General features: G+C 37.4%; 1 protein-coding gene across 3 annotated transcripts in view; it reads right to left on the bottom strand.

Moving 5' to 3' along the window:
* Window positions 1–16872, bottom strand: part of Nct (Nicastrin) — a 133322-nt gene that overhangs the window by 9857 nt on the left and 106593 nt on the right. Inside the window, exon 14 of one of the 3 annotated variants that reach the window (XM_081728290.1) lies at window positions 9195–9296. The exons of 1 other annotated variant lie outside the window; for it this stretch is intronic. In XM_081728290.1, coding sequence (XP_081584416.1) covers window positions 9195–9296 — 102 coding nt within the window. The remainder of the gene's footprint in view (window positions 1–9194; window positions 9297–16872) is intronic. One more of the 3 variants, XM_081728291.1, reaches the window with a different exon arrangement.

The raw sequence follows: 16872 nt of genomic DNA, 5'->3' as shown, positions 1-16872 counted from the left end.
TAAGAAAATTAGCTAAAACTTCGAAGGAATGATCACGGAGTCCTCAATCATTAGCTATTTTAATATACCGTAACACCAAGGTTATAAACCTTCTCTAAATCAAAGAATGTAACAATAGTAAGCTGACGATGGAAGAAAGCTTCTTGAATTCGGCTTTCGAGATGACAAAGATTGTAATGAACCTGGAAAATCGAGATTCACATTGAAAGTTGCTCCAAAAGAAATGTAGATTCCAAATATCACACTACATTCTTGTTCACCATGCACTTAAAGAGCTTACAGCTTCAACTTGAGAAACAATGGGTTTGCAATTGGTAGAGTTCATTGCAGTTTTGGTTTCAAGACTGGATGGAGCAGAGCATCACGCCATCAATGTATGGAAGTTTCTTCCAACCAGATACAATTAAACAGCTCTAATAATGCAAACTAAATATCACAGGAGATGTTAAGCAACATATCGTGAAATAAAAAGAGAAATCTCTGGAGCAATAGTCGACTATTCACGCACGGCAGTTCAATTCAAGGATCGTGAAGGGGAACATTATATGCTCAGTATTAACACTACTGAAATTTAATGGATTTCGCTCAATACGAGGACGAAAGCGATTAAACTCGACAGAGCAGCACAGTCACAGATAAAAGAGAAAAAGCTCAAAATGTTGGTGATCTTTGTGGGGTTACTCTCAAGGACTGATGAGAAGGCACACTAGTAGTTGAACAGTAGCCATTTAGTGAGTTAACCCGATACCACACACTAATTATCACTGTTCGATTATTGAGAGACAGAAGTTTTCCCAGCTTTGGCCCTTCGAATAGTTAAACCATCGGACACAAGCTTCGCAGACTGCGAAACTATTGAAGATTCTAGCAGTGGGGGTGCGGGTTGAAAGTGGCAAGACAATGCAAGACAGCTTCATGAATTTCTGTGGATCACTACGAAAATTATAATGAACAGACACCCCCGTATTCCGGAATGGAACCGGAGGCAACATTCATATCGGTTTGGTCGGATAGTTCTACAGTTACACACACACGAAAAGAATTAGGAAGATCAAACTCTTCAGCTTCCGAAGTGTTGGTTAATCAACACGCTTCAATTCAACACGTGGGAAATTAGATGAATTGGTAGCAGTGGTCATAGGAAAATGATCACTACCATAAAGATCTGAGTACTTTCTCCATGTCAAAGAAGCCGTAAAGGAAACATGTACGGAGAAAGATCAACATATGAATAGGTAGCGGAGCCAGTAGAAAAGTTAATAAACTAGTATTAAGAACGAGCATCCCATTTTTTAAGGCCCATTAGCTAAAACCACTATCATAATTTCGAATGAAGCTTCACAGACAAACGTACGCATCAGATCTCCGACAACAACAGATTGGCGCTTAAGCTGATTGTACAGCTGAAGCAGATCAGCCGCCGAAAAGAACTAAGAACGAAGAACATATTACATACAAAGGGCAAAAGGTGAGGGAAGAAAACTCGCCCCGCAACTTCTTACAACCGAGAAACCACAATATACCGAGAATGAAAGGTATCGAATACACCACCAATGGCTAGAACACCACCTAGTAGTATAGTAGGTCTATAGTACGTAGTATCGTCGTGCCGCTTGTGGTGATACTAGTTTCAACAATTGTTTATATGAGCAATCAATGGCTGGTTGATCAGTATTGTAGAAACTGAGCTAGTGACTTACGAAGATGATTATGGCAATTCATGTATTACGTTAAGATACGTAATACGTTGATATGACAAAAGTCCATGGCACAGCGGTAAGCAACTTGTTGACGGTGCAGGAACATCCGAACGGCGCCAAGCAGTTTAATTGCTGTCAGTTGTAATGTTGTGAAACGTCCTGTACTGTAGTGATGGCAACCCGATGGGAACTATAGGAGTTTGAGCGCGGGATGGTAGTTGGTGCTAGACGAATGGAATGGGAAGTCGTCCGAAGATTGAACTTTTCACGCTCCATAGTGCCAAGGATGGACCGCGAGGTAAAGCACTGAAGACATTATGACCCATCAGGAACAATGTAGTTGGCAACCACGTGTACTGAATGATTGCGACCGGCAGTGACGTACCGAAGGGAGGGGGGGTCGGGGGTCCGACCCTCCCGAAATATTTAATGTTTTGTTTAAGTGATGCAATTTATTTGATAATGAGAGCTTATGTTGAAACGACAGTTCTAATTGAAATAGTCATTATATAATGTATAGTTACAATAATTACACAAGGAAAATTATTATGTTTATTCTATTCCAAATACATATTTTCCCTTACCATTTGTCTCCGTAAGAATAATAATTAAAAAAATTAAAAAAAAAAAAAAAAAACATTGGCTGTGGTGGAGTAAGTACGAGAGATGGAATTTCTAACCCTTCCAATATAACAGCTGGGATACACCACTATTCTGAGGGTGGCACGGTGAACACTAACTGCTATTCTTGATTTTGGTCTTCTATATGTCTCCCTCTCTCTCATCTACGATGAAAAATGTGTGTTGGAGCGAGATGACTCAGAGAGAACAAAAATTGGCGAACACCCTTCCTCCTGCACAAGTGTCATTGTTCTGAAACGGGCTTTGACCTACGCGTTGACCTACTTTCGGCTTCCAGCAGAGAATTCCATCAGTCAACAATTCCCGAAACTCTTAACGATCAAATCTTTGTAAATTCCGAAAGAGGCGCGGAACTGTTCAGATTTTACTTCGTCTTTTCAGTTTTCATTTTCATTCAACAGTTGGATCTTGTGTGCGTGTGTTGTCGTGTGTTGGGTGGGAAAATTTGTGATCCCGTTAATTTACATCTAATATTGTGTGAGTTGTTTTAATGTTCCTGTTTGCGTTTTGAGTGGATGAGAAATGAAACGTAACGCAAAAATAAACGAGCTTTTTAAGCCGGTAAGTAAAGTATTAAAAGAAGGCAGTTTTACGGATGTTGCTCCTGCTACGGCTACTTGCGACAATGAAACAGAATGGACACATGTTGAATCACACAATACGGTACGTTCACATTCAGAAAATGTAGTTTCTCAAACTGAAAATTTGCTGTCGAATGTTGCAGAACAAGATGAAAATGACACTGGATGCATAGCTCAAAACACGCGTAGCACGTGTTTATCAGAGCAAAGAAAGATTGAAATATTGTGCCACGAATTTCGGCCTTCACCTTCATTCGCATTTCCTGTTCGGACTTTTGGAAAACGAAATTTAAAATTTCAGATTAAATGCTTGGACAGAGGAAAATGGCTTACTTACTCCAAAGTGTTAGATGGTGCTTTCTGTAGATACTGTGTTTTGTTTAGTAGTGAGTTCATTGGAAAAGGCTCTAATCAAATTTCGGGTTCTTTAGTAAATGTTCCATTTGTAAGATGGAAAGATGCTATTGAAAGGTTTACTGAACATGAACAGAGCGACTATCACAAAAAATGTACAGTTTTCGCTGATAACTTCTTGTATGTGATGCAGGGTAAGGGAGATGATATTACTAAGAAAGTAGACTCTCAACGCCGAATAGAAGCAGAAGAAAATAGAGCTGCTCTGCTTTCTATAATTAAAACCATCATATTGTGTGGACAATACGAAATACCGTTTAGAGGCAATAAGGACAGTGGGTTTTTAGTTTAGAGAAACCAGCTGAAAAGGATGGGAAGTTCAGGGGCATACTGCGTTTGCTTGCATCCAGTGACGAAACTTTGAAAGCTCACTTAACAAATGAAAAAAAAAAAAAAAAAAAAAATGCTTCTGATATAAGCCCTCGAATTCAAAATGAAGTCATAGAAATTTGTGCTAATCTCATTCTGAAAAAAATAGTTTCCGAAGTTAATGATTCAGGTGCATTTAGCATTCTAGCTGACGAGACATTCGATGTTTTTGGTACCGAGCAATTTTCTCTATGCGTGCGGTATGTTAATTCGCAAAACATATTGAGGGACGATTTTCTTTCTTTTGTTCCTGTTTTAGACCTTACTGGAGCAGGGCTATATGAAAGTCTTATCTCAAAATGTTCACAGTTAGGCCTTGATATGTCCAAATTGATTGGTCAGGATTACGACGGAGCTGCTTCTATGGCAGGAAAGTTCAAAGGTGTGCAGGCAAAAATTAAAGAAATCTACCCTAAGGCTGTTTATGTGCATTGCGCTAATCATCGCTTGAACCTAGCTCTGTCATCATCGTTTTCAGTTCCTTATGCGCGAAATGCACTGTCAACTGTTCAAGACATTTGTAATTTCTTTCGCAATCATCCATATGCATCGCATGTTTTAAAGGAAAATATAAAAGAGTATCTTCCTGAGAGCAAAAGATCCAGATTGTTAGCTCTATGTGAAACAAGATTTGTGGAGAGACATGATGCTATTCTCATCTTTGTAGAACTTCTAACCCCGATTGTTGCTAGTCTTCAGACCTTAACAGAGAACGACAAAGGCATATCACATGAGGCTAATGTCTTACTCTCTACTGTTAGCAAGGGTTCTTTTCTGGTATCACTCTTGGTCTGTGAAAAGTTACTTGGTTTCACAGTAAACTTATCGACATACTTACAGAATCCAGAACATGATCTGAGTTCTGCTATATCTTATGTGTCTGATATTATTGCTCAATTTAGAATTTTGCGAAGCAATGCGGAACATAGGTTTCACGAAATATTTGTGAAAGCTAGTATGATGACGAAAGAACTTTTTGATGAAGAGATTCAAATCCCACGAACTTGCTTTCAGCAAGTGAATCGAGACAATCACCCGGCAAGCACTCCAGAAGAATTCTATCGTAGAGTTGTTTTTATTTCATGCTTAGATGATTTAGTGACCCAACTAGAAAATAGATTTCAAGAAACTGCTATAGAAAATAGATTTCAAGAAACTGCTAAACTGACTGCTGCTTTTGAAATTCTTCTGCCTCGCAAACTGGCGAAAGAAAGAGCAGAAATCTTGAAAGAGCTTGAACCCTGTTTGCAAAATTGTGTTTCTTCGTCAGTTCTGGAAAATGAATATCAACTTTGGTGTTTGAAGTGGTCTTCAATACCATTACAGTTAAGACCGAAAACAGCTGTAGAAGCATTTGTTTCGTGTGAGATAGCATTTTATCCCAACATTCACATGTTGTTGAAAGTGCTCGCATCTCTACCTGTGTCCACAGCTGCAGTTGAACGATCTTTTTCTACAATGAAGAGGGTCTTTTGTTCGAAACAGAATGGGAGATGAAAGATTGTCAGCCCTTGCATTGATGTCAATACATTGGGGCATTAATTTATCACCGATTGAAGTCCTAGATGTGATGAGTCGGCAATCACGTCGCATTAACATGGTTCTTTGAACAATTCTGTGTGTGTGTTTATTTTATTAGTGTGGTTCGATACGTGTAAATTATGTAGATATTAAGGAATTGCTGCTTGATGTGTATATAGTGGAACAGCGTGTGTTGTGTCTATTTAATAAAACAAATGTGAAACTGTGGGTGGGACATGTATTTTACAACCACTAGTTTGATATGAAGACTGAAAAGAAGTATGTGGATATTATCTGGAACTTTCTGGAATAAAATTACCAAATGAGGTAAGTACATAAAATTATTTTAGTAATTTGCTTTGTTGAGAAACTAAGCACTACTATATTCTAGAGACAATTTGTGACATTTTTAATTAAAACATACGTTGCATACAGTTAGTCAATAAAAGATGTTTCTCCTGTGTTTATTCGTGCAAATTACGTTATTTCAAAATTTACCGTTTTTCTGCGCCACCCTGTATTATCAATGACAGCGATGGCTCACACATGTCCCAGTTAGTTTCAAATCACTGGCTGGTCACATTAGGACCACGTAATAGATTATTATTATTATTATTATTATTATTCTAAAGTGAACTCTATGAACCTTTCAAGCTGTAGCCTGACCTAAAAAAATTAAATATTCTATACAGGGATCAATATAAACTTCGACGTGACCCCCCCCCCCCCCGAAACAAAATTCTGCGTACGTGCTTGGCGACCGGTGAGGACGTCTGGGCAGACTCATCCGCACAATCCAATAGGCACTAGTATTTAAAATGATACGATGAATCAATCCAGGGCATCACAGACGCAGATTGACCGACGTCAATGCCGCTACTAACCACTGACCATCGCCAGCTACGACTCAAGTGGATTGGCGTGGACTGACAACGTGTAGCCTGTTTAGATGAGTTATATATCCAGTTGGTACACATAGACAGTAGGATCTGAGGTCATGGACTGAAGATGTCAACAAGATACTCTCTAAGCTGCTGGTGTGTCTGTAATGGTTTGGATTCTTTGGTCCGTTTGAACCAGGCACTGACCGATCATCGCTATTTTTGGCTGCTTGGCAATCATCTACAGCCCATTATTGACTCCTTGTACTCTCCCAATAATGGGACTTTCAAGGATGAAAATGGTTTGAGAAACATTCTGGTCATGTCCAACACAGGATTTGGCCCGCTAGATTTCTGGACATGAACCTTATCGTGCATGTAGGATATCATGGAACGGGTAATTCGTACGAAGGATCATCTATTGCAACAACCACCAAATTATGGATGGTAATCGTGCCTGCATGATATCCCTCGGCAGACTACCAACGGCTTGGCGAGTCCCTGCCAAGACGAGTTGTTACACTTCTCCACGCTCGAGGTAGTCCCACACGTTATAAGGTAGGTAGCTTATGATGTCTGGCACTTCAGTGTAATACAGTATTCGGATCAAAGAAAGTCATTTTAAAAAGTGATGTTTACCGTCAAAATTATATAGGACCAGGAGTGATAAGATCTTGACTGCAGTGGACTTGCATTGATTTTTGTCGGTGACATTTAGAACCTAACTTCGTCAATGTTACTGCTGCATCTACGTTGCGCATTGAATTCTTTGTTTATCGCCTTCTATAGTATTTTCTTTATCACTATGTATATATTTAATGTTTGAATATAGCAACAGCTTTGAAGCAATTTTCGTTTTTATTTTCCCCTCTCCTCTTCCTTGTTTTCCTCTATAGCTTACGGGATTAGTTCTCAGAGGCAGAAGCGCAACTTGTGTGCAACAATGAGTATTTCATGCACAAGTACATGTAATTATTATTATTTCTAAGCCGCATTCATGTCTCAGTATATGAAAAGTTTGGGTGACATATGTTTGATTAATACTTGCTGAAGAAAGATAAGATAATAAAGGAAATTGTCTGGGGCGTATCTATGTTTCTTCTTCTTCTTCTTCTTTTTTTAAATTTTTGATGAGACAGTGAACACCTAAATTCTTAAAGGAAAGAAAAAATATTATTTACAAGTTAAACCGGTTACATGATATAACACATCGCGAACTATGTAATTTCTTTTTAGCAATTCACTGAAATTAGTAAATCAGTAACAGTAATAATAAAAATAGTTTTGTAATTGGGTTATTTACACACATATGTAAGCTCGAATGGCATAGTTAACGATAATATGTCTCCACATGTCAGTTGCACCTTGGGAAACCTTAAGAATAGTCATATTTAGCACAAGACTGCAGACAAGCAATATTATTCATAACTATATTTATTTCATTAACTTTCATGTAATGATTTTCTAAACGAACTTTATAAGCATATTCTTCACAAAAGAAACAAACGTTTAATATCTGAATAAATCAATCTCCACTAATACATTCTTTAGTACTTAAGTAGTTAGATCATCTCCTTTCCTACGAAATTCTAAGAGTATTTTTTCAATATGCCTTGACTTTGACATTTCAAGTCAAAGACATTTAACCGTTCCTTCCTACTAAGAAAAGAAAATGGCTTAAGGAATTAAATTATGTAAGACGTTCTCTATTTTATACGCACACCCAAAGAACTAGTGATGAGTAGTACATGCAGGATGGTAAGAAACTATTTGAACAAACTTCGGGAGCTGATTCCTGACACTGAAACAAGCAAGAAAGTTCTCTGGAACTTTGGTCAGTGAGGGATAGTTTCGGAGATATAAGGTACCGAAAACGTGGGAAAATGAGCTTCAAAGGGCTGGAATTCAAAAACAACGCAACGTAGAGAGTGCGGTTTAGAACATGGCACTCGAAGTCATCATACCCGCTCGATTGAAAAATGTATGCTTTAAACCTCCGCAAGATGTGTGCGAGGGATTCTTCAAAGGTTATAGGAGATCCCTAGGTTCCTTTGAGGAATCCCTCACACACATCTTGCGGAGGTTTAAAGGATACATTTTTCAATCGAGCAGGTATGACTTCGAGTGTCATGTTCTAAACCGCACTCTCTACGTTGCATTGTTTTTGAATTACAGCCCTTTGAAGTTCATTTTTCCCACGCTTTCGGCACCTTATATCACAGCAAAGCTAACATAGACACCGCGTTCTTTTTGATTCAGTTCATTCTTTTTTCACTCTGCTCTGGTCATCTCAGGATCCTTTTTGTACGTTAATTTTATATACTGGTATGTATTCCTGGTTTTACTCCTTTTATCTCCTTTCCGTTTTAATCCTTTTTACCTTGCCACTGAGGAAGGAACCAGCTGAGAGTTCCGAAACGTCAAAATATTAAATTTTTTCAAGGGAGGATTCATTGGTAAGTAGCCAATTTTTTGTTAAATACCTTGTTTCAATTAAATTTTGTTTTATAATATCTAGACTATCTGTATATCTAATATGAAAATTAGTCATTGGGAAAATGTTTTCATCTAGCTGTAACTACAAATGCAGAAAAAAAGTACTTTAATACAGAAAAGACTGCGACAAGAGTAAGCAATGAAAGGTCACATATGAATTACACACACAGGTCCCAGTTTAAATGGTTAATGTGCCTATTACACATTGCACACTACAAGCAAACCCTACAAAATATCAGTTCTAGCCAGTCACTCTACAACGGTAACATGAGCATTTTCCCATGTTAAGGCGTAAGTGCTGAGAGTTCCATATAACATATTCCCACAGTCCAGAAGGAAGAAGAAATTCTACTGTATGACAGAACAGTATTGAATGTTGTATTAATGGCTACTGAAGTTGAAAAAATAGAGGAAAAAGATCCAATTGCAACCTAGAAAAAAATAATAAAGCAAGGACGACCCACATTATCAATACATTTTATTGTGTATACTTTGGATATTTTCATTTGAATACTGTGCTCCCCTTGTGTTAAGTACAGACGGTGAACCGGGATTTGAAGAAGACAGTCATTGGTAATTCGAAAACTTACCCACCATTATTTGAAACGCTATTCGTTATTTGTGCACACTGAAGAGCCACGTACTGCAGATGTTCTTCACAACTTCTGTCTGGCACTGAGATTCGGTTGGATCTGTCAACATTTTTAAACGGTCTTTGCTGTTATCTGATTATTTCTACACAAAGCGCACATTCTTACTGTTTTTACGCAAAGAAATGTCACGTCAAAACCAACAAAATTAATGGATCAAGAGTAGGGATGAATTTATTCTCTTCAGAAAAGCAATGCAAATAATGTGAAAAATAACTGATTAAATCTACGTAATTTTCAAGCTACGTAATTAGATATTGCTATTAAAAGTATTATAATCATAGGCTTACCAGCTGAATATTCAAAACAAATTACAAAAAACATCGTTTACAGGAATATGTAATTTCTAATCTTCACAATTTAAGATTAAGTATCGGATTTCAAATACTCACATACACTAATATTAAGTAAATAATTACATAACATATAAATATGTGAATTTAAAGTAACTTTTATTTCAAACAAAAAAATTAAAAAACTGAAATAATTTTAAGTATTTTATAATACAAATCGTATTAAGGGGATCTTCTACCATCTCCGCTTAGGTTTCTAACTCTCCATTTGATAACATGTAAAATTTAATATGGTAATTTCTAACAAAGTATTGCAGGTAATAACTTGAAATTTTTAATACAAATACACAAGACCCATATAAATCCAACCACGGTCTCCAATTTACGTTACATGCGTTAGATTAATTGCAATATATTCTTCAGTAAGTTTGGCAACAGAGAATAAAAAGTATGCTGCAGAGGGGAGAGGGCTGACCATCTGTTTGCTTGTTAGCTGCTTTTAAAAGGACGCTCTTACCAGAAAAATCACGTTGTGATTCTCACTTCTCAGTGGTTAGAATGGTCTGGACTGGAAGAGCCCAAAACCTCTTCTTTCTTCCTTTCACGGTTTGTTTGTTTCTTCCACCCCCTGCTGTCACAAGAAGACAACTTGTTTCGGAAAGCACTTTGAATTAGTAGCGAAAAGCCAAACTGAATGACACCACAAACGGATTAAAGGGAGGGGCGGTCACTCCCTCCAAGAACATTTGAATACTTTGAATAATCGGAGTAAGAAACTAGAAATTGCGTAATCTAATAAGAAAAGTTTGTTGAAGTATACAAATCAAGACGCATTTTAAGTGTCACAGCATTGTACTCTCATCCCCTCCCCTCCCAATTCCCTTCTGAAGAAGTTCTCTTTTGTTTCTCTGTTCCATATTAGCCTTTACACTTACACTTTCATTATCCAGTATTGATTTTTACCATACCATCTGCACAGAAGGCGAATAAGGTTTACGAGTCCTTCCTGCCCCCTTTTTTAAAAATTGCTAATTATAATAAAATTTATCGAAAACAATTCATCTCAACGATAAAGACTTATACACATTCATTATTGCAATTTTAAAATAAACTCGCCGCCTGTCGCGTATGCTAGCGATCTAATATATACGAATAGATGAAAAGTTAGTTTGAAGCGTATTGTTTTTCTGTAATTAAGTCCGAATTCATATTTGTTTCTATTGTTGCATCGACAAAAGTGAGTGCTAAATCGATTTAGGCTCGTTGGTCTTTGCGAGGTCCCTCAAGATGCAAGGCCGTGGGCAGTCGCCCACCACTTGAAACGCCTCTGCACTAGAGGTCTGCACGTGCTCGGGCCTACAAAGAATGTATCACTTCGGGCCCGGGAGGGGTTCGGGCAGTAGCGTCATTTCAGATTTGGCTTGGGGGCCAAGACCCCTTGATATATGTAAAATTTCGCGTTTTTCACTGATTTACTACTATGCTATTGATAAAATTATATAAATCTCAAACTCGGGAGGGGGGCAAATGCCTCTCCCTGTCCTCCTAAATGACGCCCCTGGGTTAGGGCTGTGAATTTTTAAATATACAACCATATTTCTCGGACTTTTTCGGGCCTAACTTTGTAAATATTAGGGATGGCCAAAATTTTTCGGAATCCGGATTCCGGAAATTTTGTTTTCCGGAATCGGAAAATTTACTTTCCGGAATTCAGAAAAATTCCGGATTTCGGAAAAATTCCGGAATTCGGAAAAATTCCGGAATTCAGAAAAATTCCGGATTTCGGAAAAATTCCGGATTTCGGAAAAAATCCGGAATTCGAAAAAATTCCGGAATCCAGAAAAATTCCGGAATTCGGAAAAATTCCGGAATTCGAAAAAATTCCGGATTTCGGAAAAATTCCGGAATTCAGAAAAAACCCGGAATTCGGAAAAATTCCGGATTTCGGAAAAATTCCGGAATTCGGAAAAATTCCGGAATTCGGGAAAATTCCGGATTTCGGAAAAATTCCGGATTTCGGAAAAATTCTGGAATTCAGAAAAAATCCGAAATTCGGAAAAATTCCGGATTTCGGAAAAATTCCGACATTCGGAAAAAATCCGGAATTTAGAAAAAAATCGGAATTTTTCCGAAATCCGGAATTTTTCCGATTTTACTTTCCGGGCCATCCCTAGTAGCTGTTAAAAGAGAAACACAATAATTTATATATATACTGTATTAGTTTCTTGTAGTTGGATATGTCTTTATCACTTACGTAGACAATTGCTACTGCAGTTATTTACTGTTTTATAAGGAAGGTCTTATTTTCACACACAAAAAAGTCGCCGGTATGTCTCAAACATTATCGCGTTCCCACCTGCAGCTGCTCCAAAGCACTGCAAACTACTTTTTAACCAGGCGAAAGGCAGTGGAGGAAAAGAAATCTCAACAAATATTCTAATAACATTCGCTTATTGTCAACATACCTACAGTGAGCGCAGAAAGTGTTCGTACACCGTGCATACTTTATATTGAAAACAGCTAGCATGAGAACGGGAGGTGGAAAATATATATATAACCAGAATTAAGACTACACATTCATACATTTTATTTCTATATACAAGAGAAAGGCCAAACAAACACAATCACTGTTTTGTTCAGAAGAAAAGAGAGAATTCCTTTTTTGTAAACGCAAAATGTCACCGTACACTTATGCTTGAATTAGTGCTTATAAAGTATATTACGTTATCTGATATTTTGTGGGATTACCCTGTGCGTTAATGATTGTCCGTAGTCTTCGTGGCATTGATTTCACCTGTAGTAGTTCGTAGTTCTGTAGCTTCGGGACTGATTATGTCCCATTCTTCTTGAATAGCTTTTCTTAGGCCTTCTTTAGTAGAGACAGGGCCGGCGCGAGAGAGGGTCGAGCCGTGCCACCGCCCAGAGCGGCAAGTCTAATGGGCGGCAAAAAGAAAAGAATACTATCAAAATATAATGCTTCGTAATAGGCTCACATGGAAAAATAAGATTGTGTTAACCTGAGAATGTAATTGAACTTACTTTACTCACATTCAAGAAAATACTCTCTCAGGAAATTCAGAGCATTCCTCCGCGTTTTCAATTATCAAACTACTAGCCACAGGTATCTCGTTCAATATTTCCCTTGCAGCAGTGTAGATAGGATTTTGAGCTAGAGTGCATAAGATTATCACGGTGTCTTTTTATATTTTTTTTCTATTCAATAATGTTCTAACGCTCCGCTCCAAGTATGCAAAAGGTACACTCCCACTTGAGACAGGCCGTTCTAGCCTGTAGCATCCAGGGGCGGATCCAGGACGGACTTCTGGGGGGGGGGGGCGGTGGGTTGTAATACTGCTACTTAGAGCTACTTTTAAGAGCGTCAAAAAATAAACTATATATTTTATTTATATATAAAATAAAAAAGTTTCCTCTTCTGGGGGGGCGATCGCCCGATCGCCCCCCCTGGATTCGCCCCTGGTAGCATCTAGAGACATTTAGGTTCTAATAGCGAGTTTTTGACCAATTTACAAATTGTTCATTCCGAAAATAGTAAATCGTACAGCGTATTATTTCTTGAGAAATGTCTCATTTTTTGTATAGCTAAAAAAGTTTATGACTTTTTTTTCTGCGTCAGTTCAACGTTAGGCCATACTAAAGGAACATATTAGTAGTCTCACTTTAAAATCAGAATCCACCACAAGGTGGGAGAGCCGAATTGATGCTCTGACTCAGTTATCAAATATAGGAAGTTTATGATGCCTTACTTCAAATAAGTAATGACAATAGAACCGATAGAATGGTCGTCCACGATGCTCTGTGTATAGCAAACCAGCTGAGTTACTTTTCTTTCCTTTACTCACTCGTTGTCTGATATGACTTTAAAGCATTGATTCTCATGTGTTGGATGCAGTAGGATTTCTTGAAAATATATCTGGGTACTTTGAGAGGAGCAGAAATTATGCAAAGTTTAAATCTTACTTAGTTGATACGATGGACTTGGCATCAGCATTAGATACGGGTGATCCACTGATACGTAATACAGTGCAAGCTCGAAGTCGAAAGAAGAGACAGTTTCAGTACGAGGCAGAGGATGAAGCTACTGAAAACATCCACAAACAAGATACAAGATCGATTTTTATTACAAAGTTCTAGAAGTGATTGTGTTAGCTTTTAAGAGAAAGATTTGAGCAACTTAAACATCACAGCGAGTATTTCAATTTTCTTTGCGATATAAGTAATCGTAAAGATATAGCCTACCACCTGAACTTTTTGTCTGAAAAGTGTACTAAACTTACCATCATTTTAACACACGAAGAATTGAAAGATATTAACCCCAGTGATTTGAAAGACAAACTGAAAGTGTTATCCACTATAATTAAGCCTGTGAAAGTTCACACACACACACACACACACACACACACAAAAAAAAAAAAAAAAAAAAAAAAGAACATGACTTTGCTCCCAATGTTAGTATTGCACGTAGAATTTTGTTAATCTTGCCTGTAACAGTGGCAAGTGGAGAAAGAAGTTTTTGGAAACTTAAGTTTATTAGAAACTATCTACACTCTTCTATGTCTGAAACACGCTTGAGTGGTCTAGCGACGATATCAATAGAACACAAATTGGCTAAAACATTGGACTACGTGATGTGATAAAGGGATTTGCTCATATCAAAGCAAGAAAAGTTTCTTTCAATTAAGGTATGTTAAATTTATGTATGTCTATTGTGTTTTAGTACATTATAAGGCTTAAGCTAATCACTTACATTTACCATAATATCTGATTTACTGTATTATCTTCTTGCTCCATACTCTGTTGAAAACGCCTTTTGATATAAAATAAGCCTAAAAATTAAAATTCTTAGTCATGATTAAAGTATATTTTTAAAATTTTATTTTCTGTATGCGCTGCTCTATATTACAGATATACAGCGAAATCGAGCATACTGAATATTGTGTCAGTATAGAGTCGTTTAAATATTACGTAAACATTCCAGAAAGGTAGTTCTTTTTTTTTTTTTTTTGTTTACTTTTCAATTTTATACATGTTTTTAAATGACACTTGAACGTTATCTGTCAAAATAAGGTTTGCGGATTAAAGGGGCGGCATGTGAAAGCACCGCCCAAGGCGGCAAAATTGCTAGCGCCGGCCCTGAGTAGAGAAGCTGTGCCTTCTGATTGTTGTCTCCAGAACAGACCATAGATGTTCTATGGGGTTCATATCTGGGGATTGGGGAGGTGTGCGAAGCTGTTTCAAGGTATTATAGAGTAGCCACAATCGAGTATTTTCCGCTGTATGTTTGGAGTCGTTGTCTTGCTGAACAATAAATTGTTTTCAAGAACCATCTTCTGCGCACTAGTATGGAGATTTTCCTTTAATATGTTAATATACACTTTGTGGATCATCACTCCATCGATAAGGTGGAGACGACCCACTCCTGAGGCACTCATACAACCCCAGACGAGCACGGGCCCTCCTCCGTGTCTTACTTTAGGGACGAGATTTTGAGGATTCATCTCTGTATTCACCTTGCGCCATACAATACGCCTCCCATTGGACTCGATAAAGTTAAATTTACTTTCGTCCGAAAATATGACCCTATTCCAGAAAGAAGCCTGATCCCTTATCTTTATACTCTTTTTCAAACTTTAGTCTCTTTATACAATTTGTCTTGTTCACCCAGAACATTTTCCTGGCTATCCGACCATGATACCTTGCAAATATTCCGCACTGTACTGGCTGATACTTTAACACCGCGTGTTTCCAGATCCGTTGCCAATTGCACAGCACTATTTTTTGGAACCTTTTTTCTTTCCCTAATAATGTAACGTTTATCTTGTTCACTCAACACTCTTGGTCTTCCAGTTTTTTTTTTTTTTTTTTTTTTTTCGCACAGTGATAGAAACATTATACATCGCAATTATTGTTTGTACTGTTGAACGAGGCCTGTCTGCAAGGTTTGCTATCTTTCTCAAAGACTTACCCTTCTTATGCAATTTAATAATTACTTTTCTTGTCTCCTCATTTGTTTCTGTTCGGTTGCTTCCCACTTTGACAACCCACCGTGCAGTTTTTTCACTTCTATTCACAACTAAACTCATTCTGTTACTCGTCATGCTATACAGAGGTGTATACTCAGGTGAATACTAGTGAACCCCAGTTGTGGTATCTTTGTTTCGTATTCGTACGTCAGGTGTACGATCACTTTTTGCGTCTACTATATACACTTTCTACGGAATTTATTTACTTTCTGACCATTAAACTTGTCTTTGTGGTTCTTTATTGATATATTCATAAAGCTTAGTTTTCATTATTCATATTGTGTGTGTTATTACACTTCTTAAATTTTCTGTTTCTTTTTCGCAGGCATTCTCGTTTCAATAGCATAGGTGTACGAACACTTTCTGCGCTCACTGTATGTACAGTAAATACAAATTTATAATTTTGACTTTACGAAGTGTACAATGTAATTGTTCAATAATTAACATAAGCAGGCATTCATTAATTTATATTAATATAATAATTAATAAAACTAATAAGCGGGTGATTGATGACTTAGTGGTAGAGTTTTCATCTATAGTATTCTAACCCAGGACATGTGGGTTTTCGATGGCTAATTTTGTGTTCGAAAATTTTCCCGGTGGAAGGCCTACCTTTCTTATATTTGTTCCATCATCACTCATTAACGAATTTAGTTTATCAAAACTCTATAGCCATATATTCATTCTGTCCGTCAGTGAAGCAAACAGTCTCAAGAACTATCTGATGGATTACCAATCAATTTTGGCCATGATGTACAGAGTCAATAGTTAAGAATCGAGTTCCCTGATAAATGTAATATTCAAACCGGAAGCGGTACAAATCAACCATTTCCGGTTTTAACGTTAATCATTATATAGTAAATATGGTAATAGATAGCGAGAAGCGGTTTCCAGTAATCGACATATATATAACATTCATGTAGATAGAATGTTACCCAATTTGTGCATCTGCTGAAAATAATGAGCTTAGGTATTTAGAGAGCATTTTCCGCTTTAGAAAATGTGTGCTTGGTAAAGAATGTAGAGAATTAGCTGAGTCAGGCATGTAGGTAGAATATGGTAATAGGAAGGGGGGGGGGGGTCTGTCACGAAATACTGTGGTTATTTACCAGGGGCTCAATCATTCTAAATTATTTTATTGGCAACATATATTGGTTCGTTTAGCCAAGATTTCTAATGGGGGAATGATATGAAATACTGTGGTTACACACCAGAGGCTCGATCAATCTAAATATTTTACTGACAACATACCCATATTGATTGGTTAGGACAATAAAATGAGGA

This window comes from Thermobia domestica, chromosome 10, assembly GCF_964235325.1.
Source record: "Thermobia domestica chromosome 10, izTheDome1.hap1.1, whole genome shotgun sequence".
Classification (NCBI taxonomy): Eukaryota; Metazoa; Arthropoda; class Insecta; order Zygentoma; family Lepismatidae; genus Thermobia; species Thermobia domestica.
Note: the sequence above shows the minus strand (reverse complement) of the source record. Positions and strands in the feature narration are given on the sequence as shown.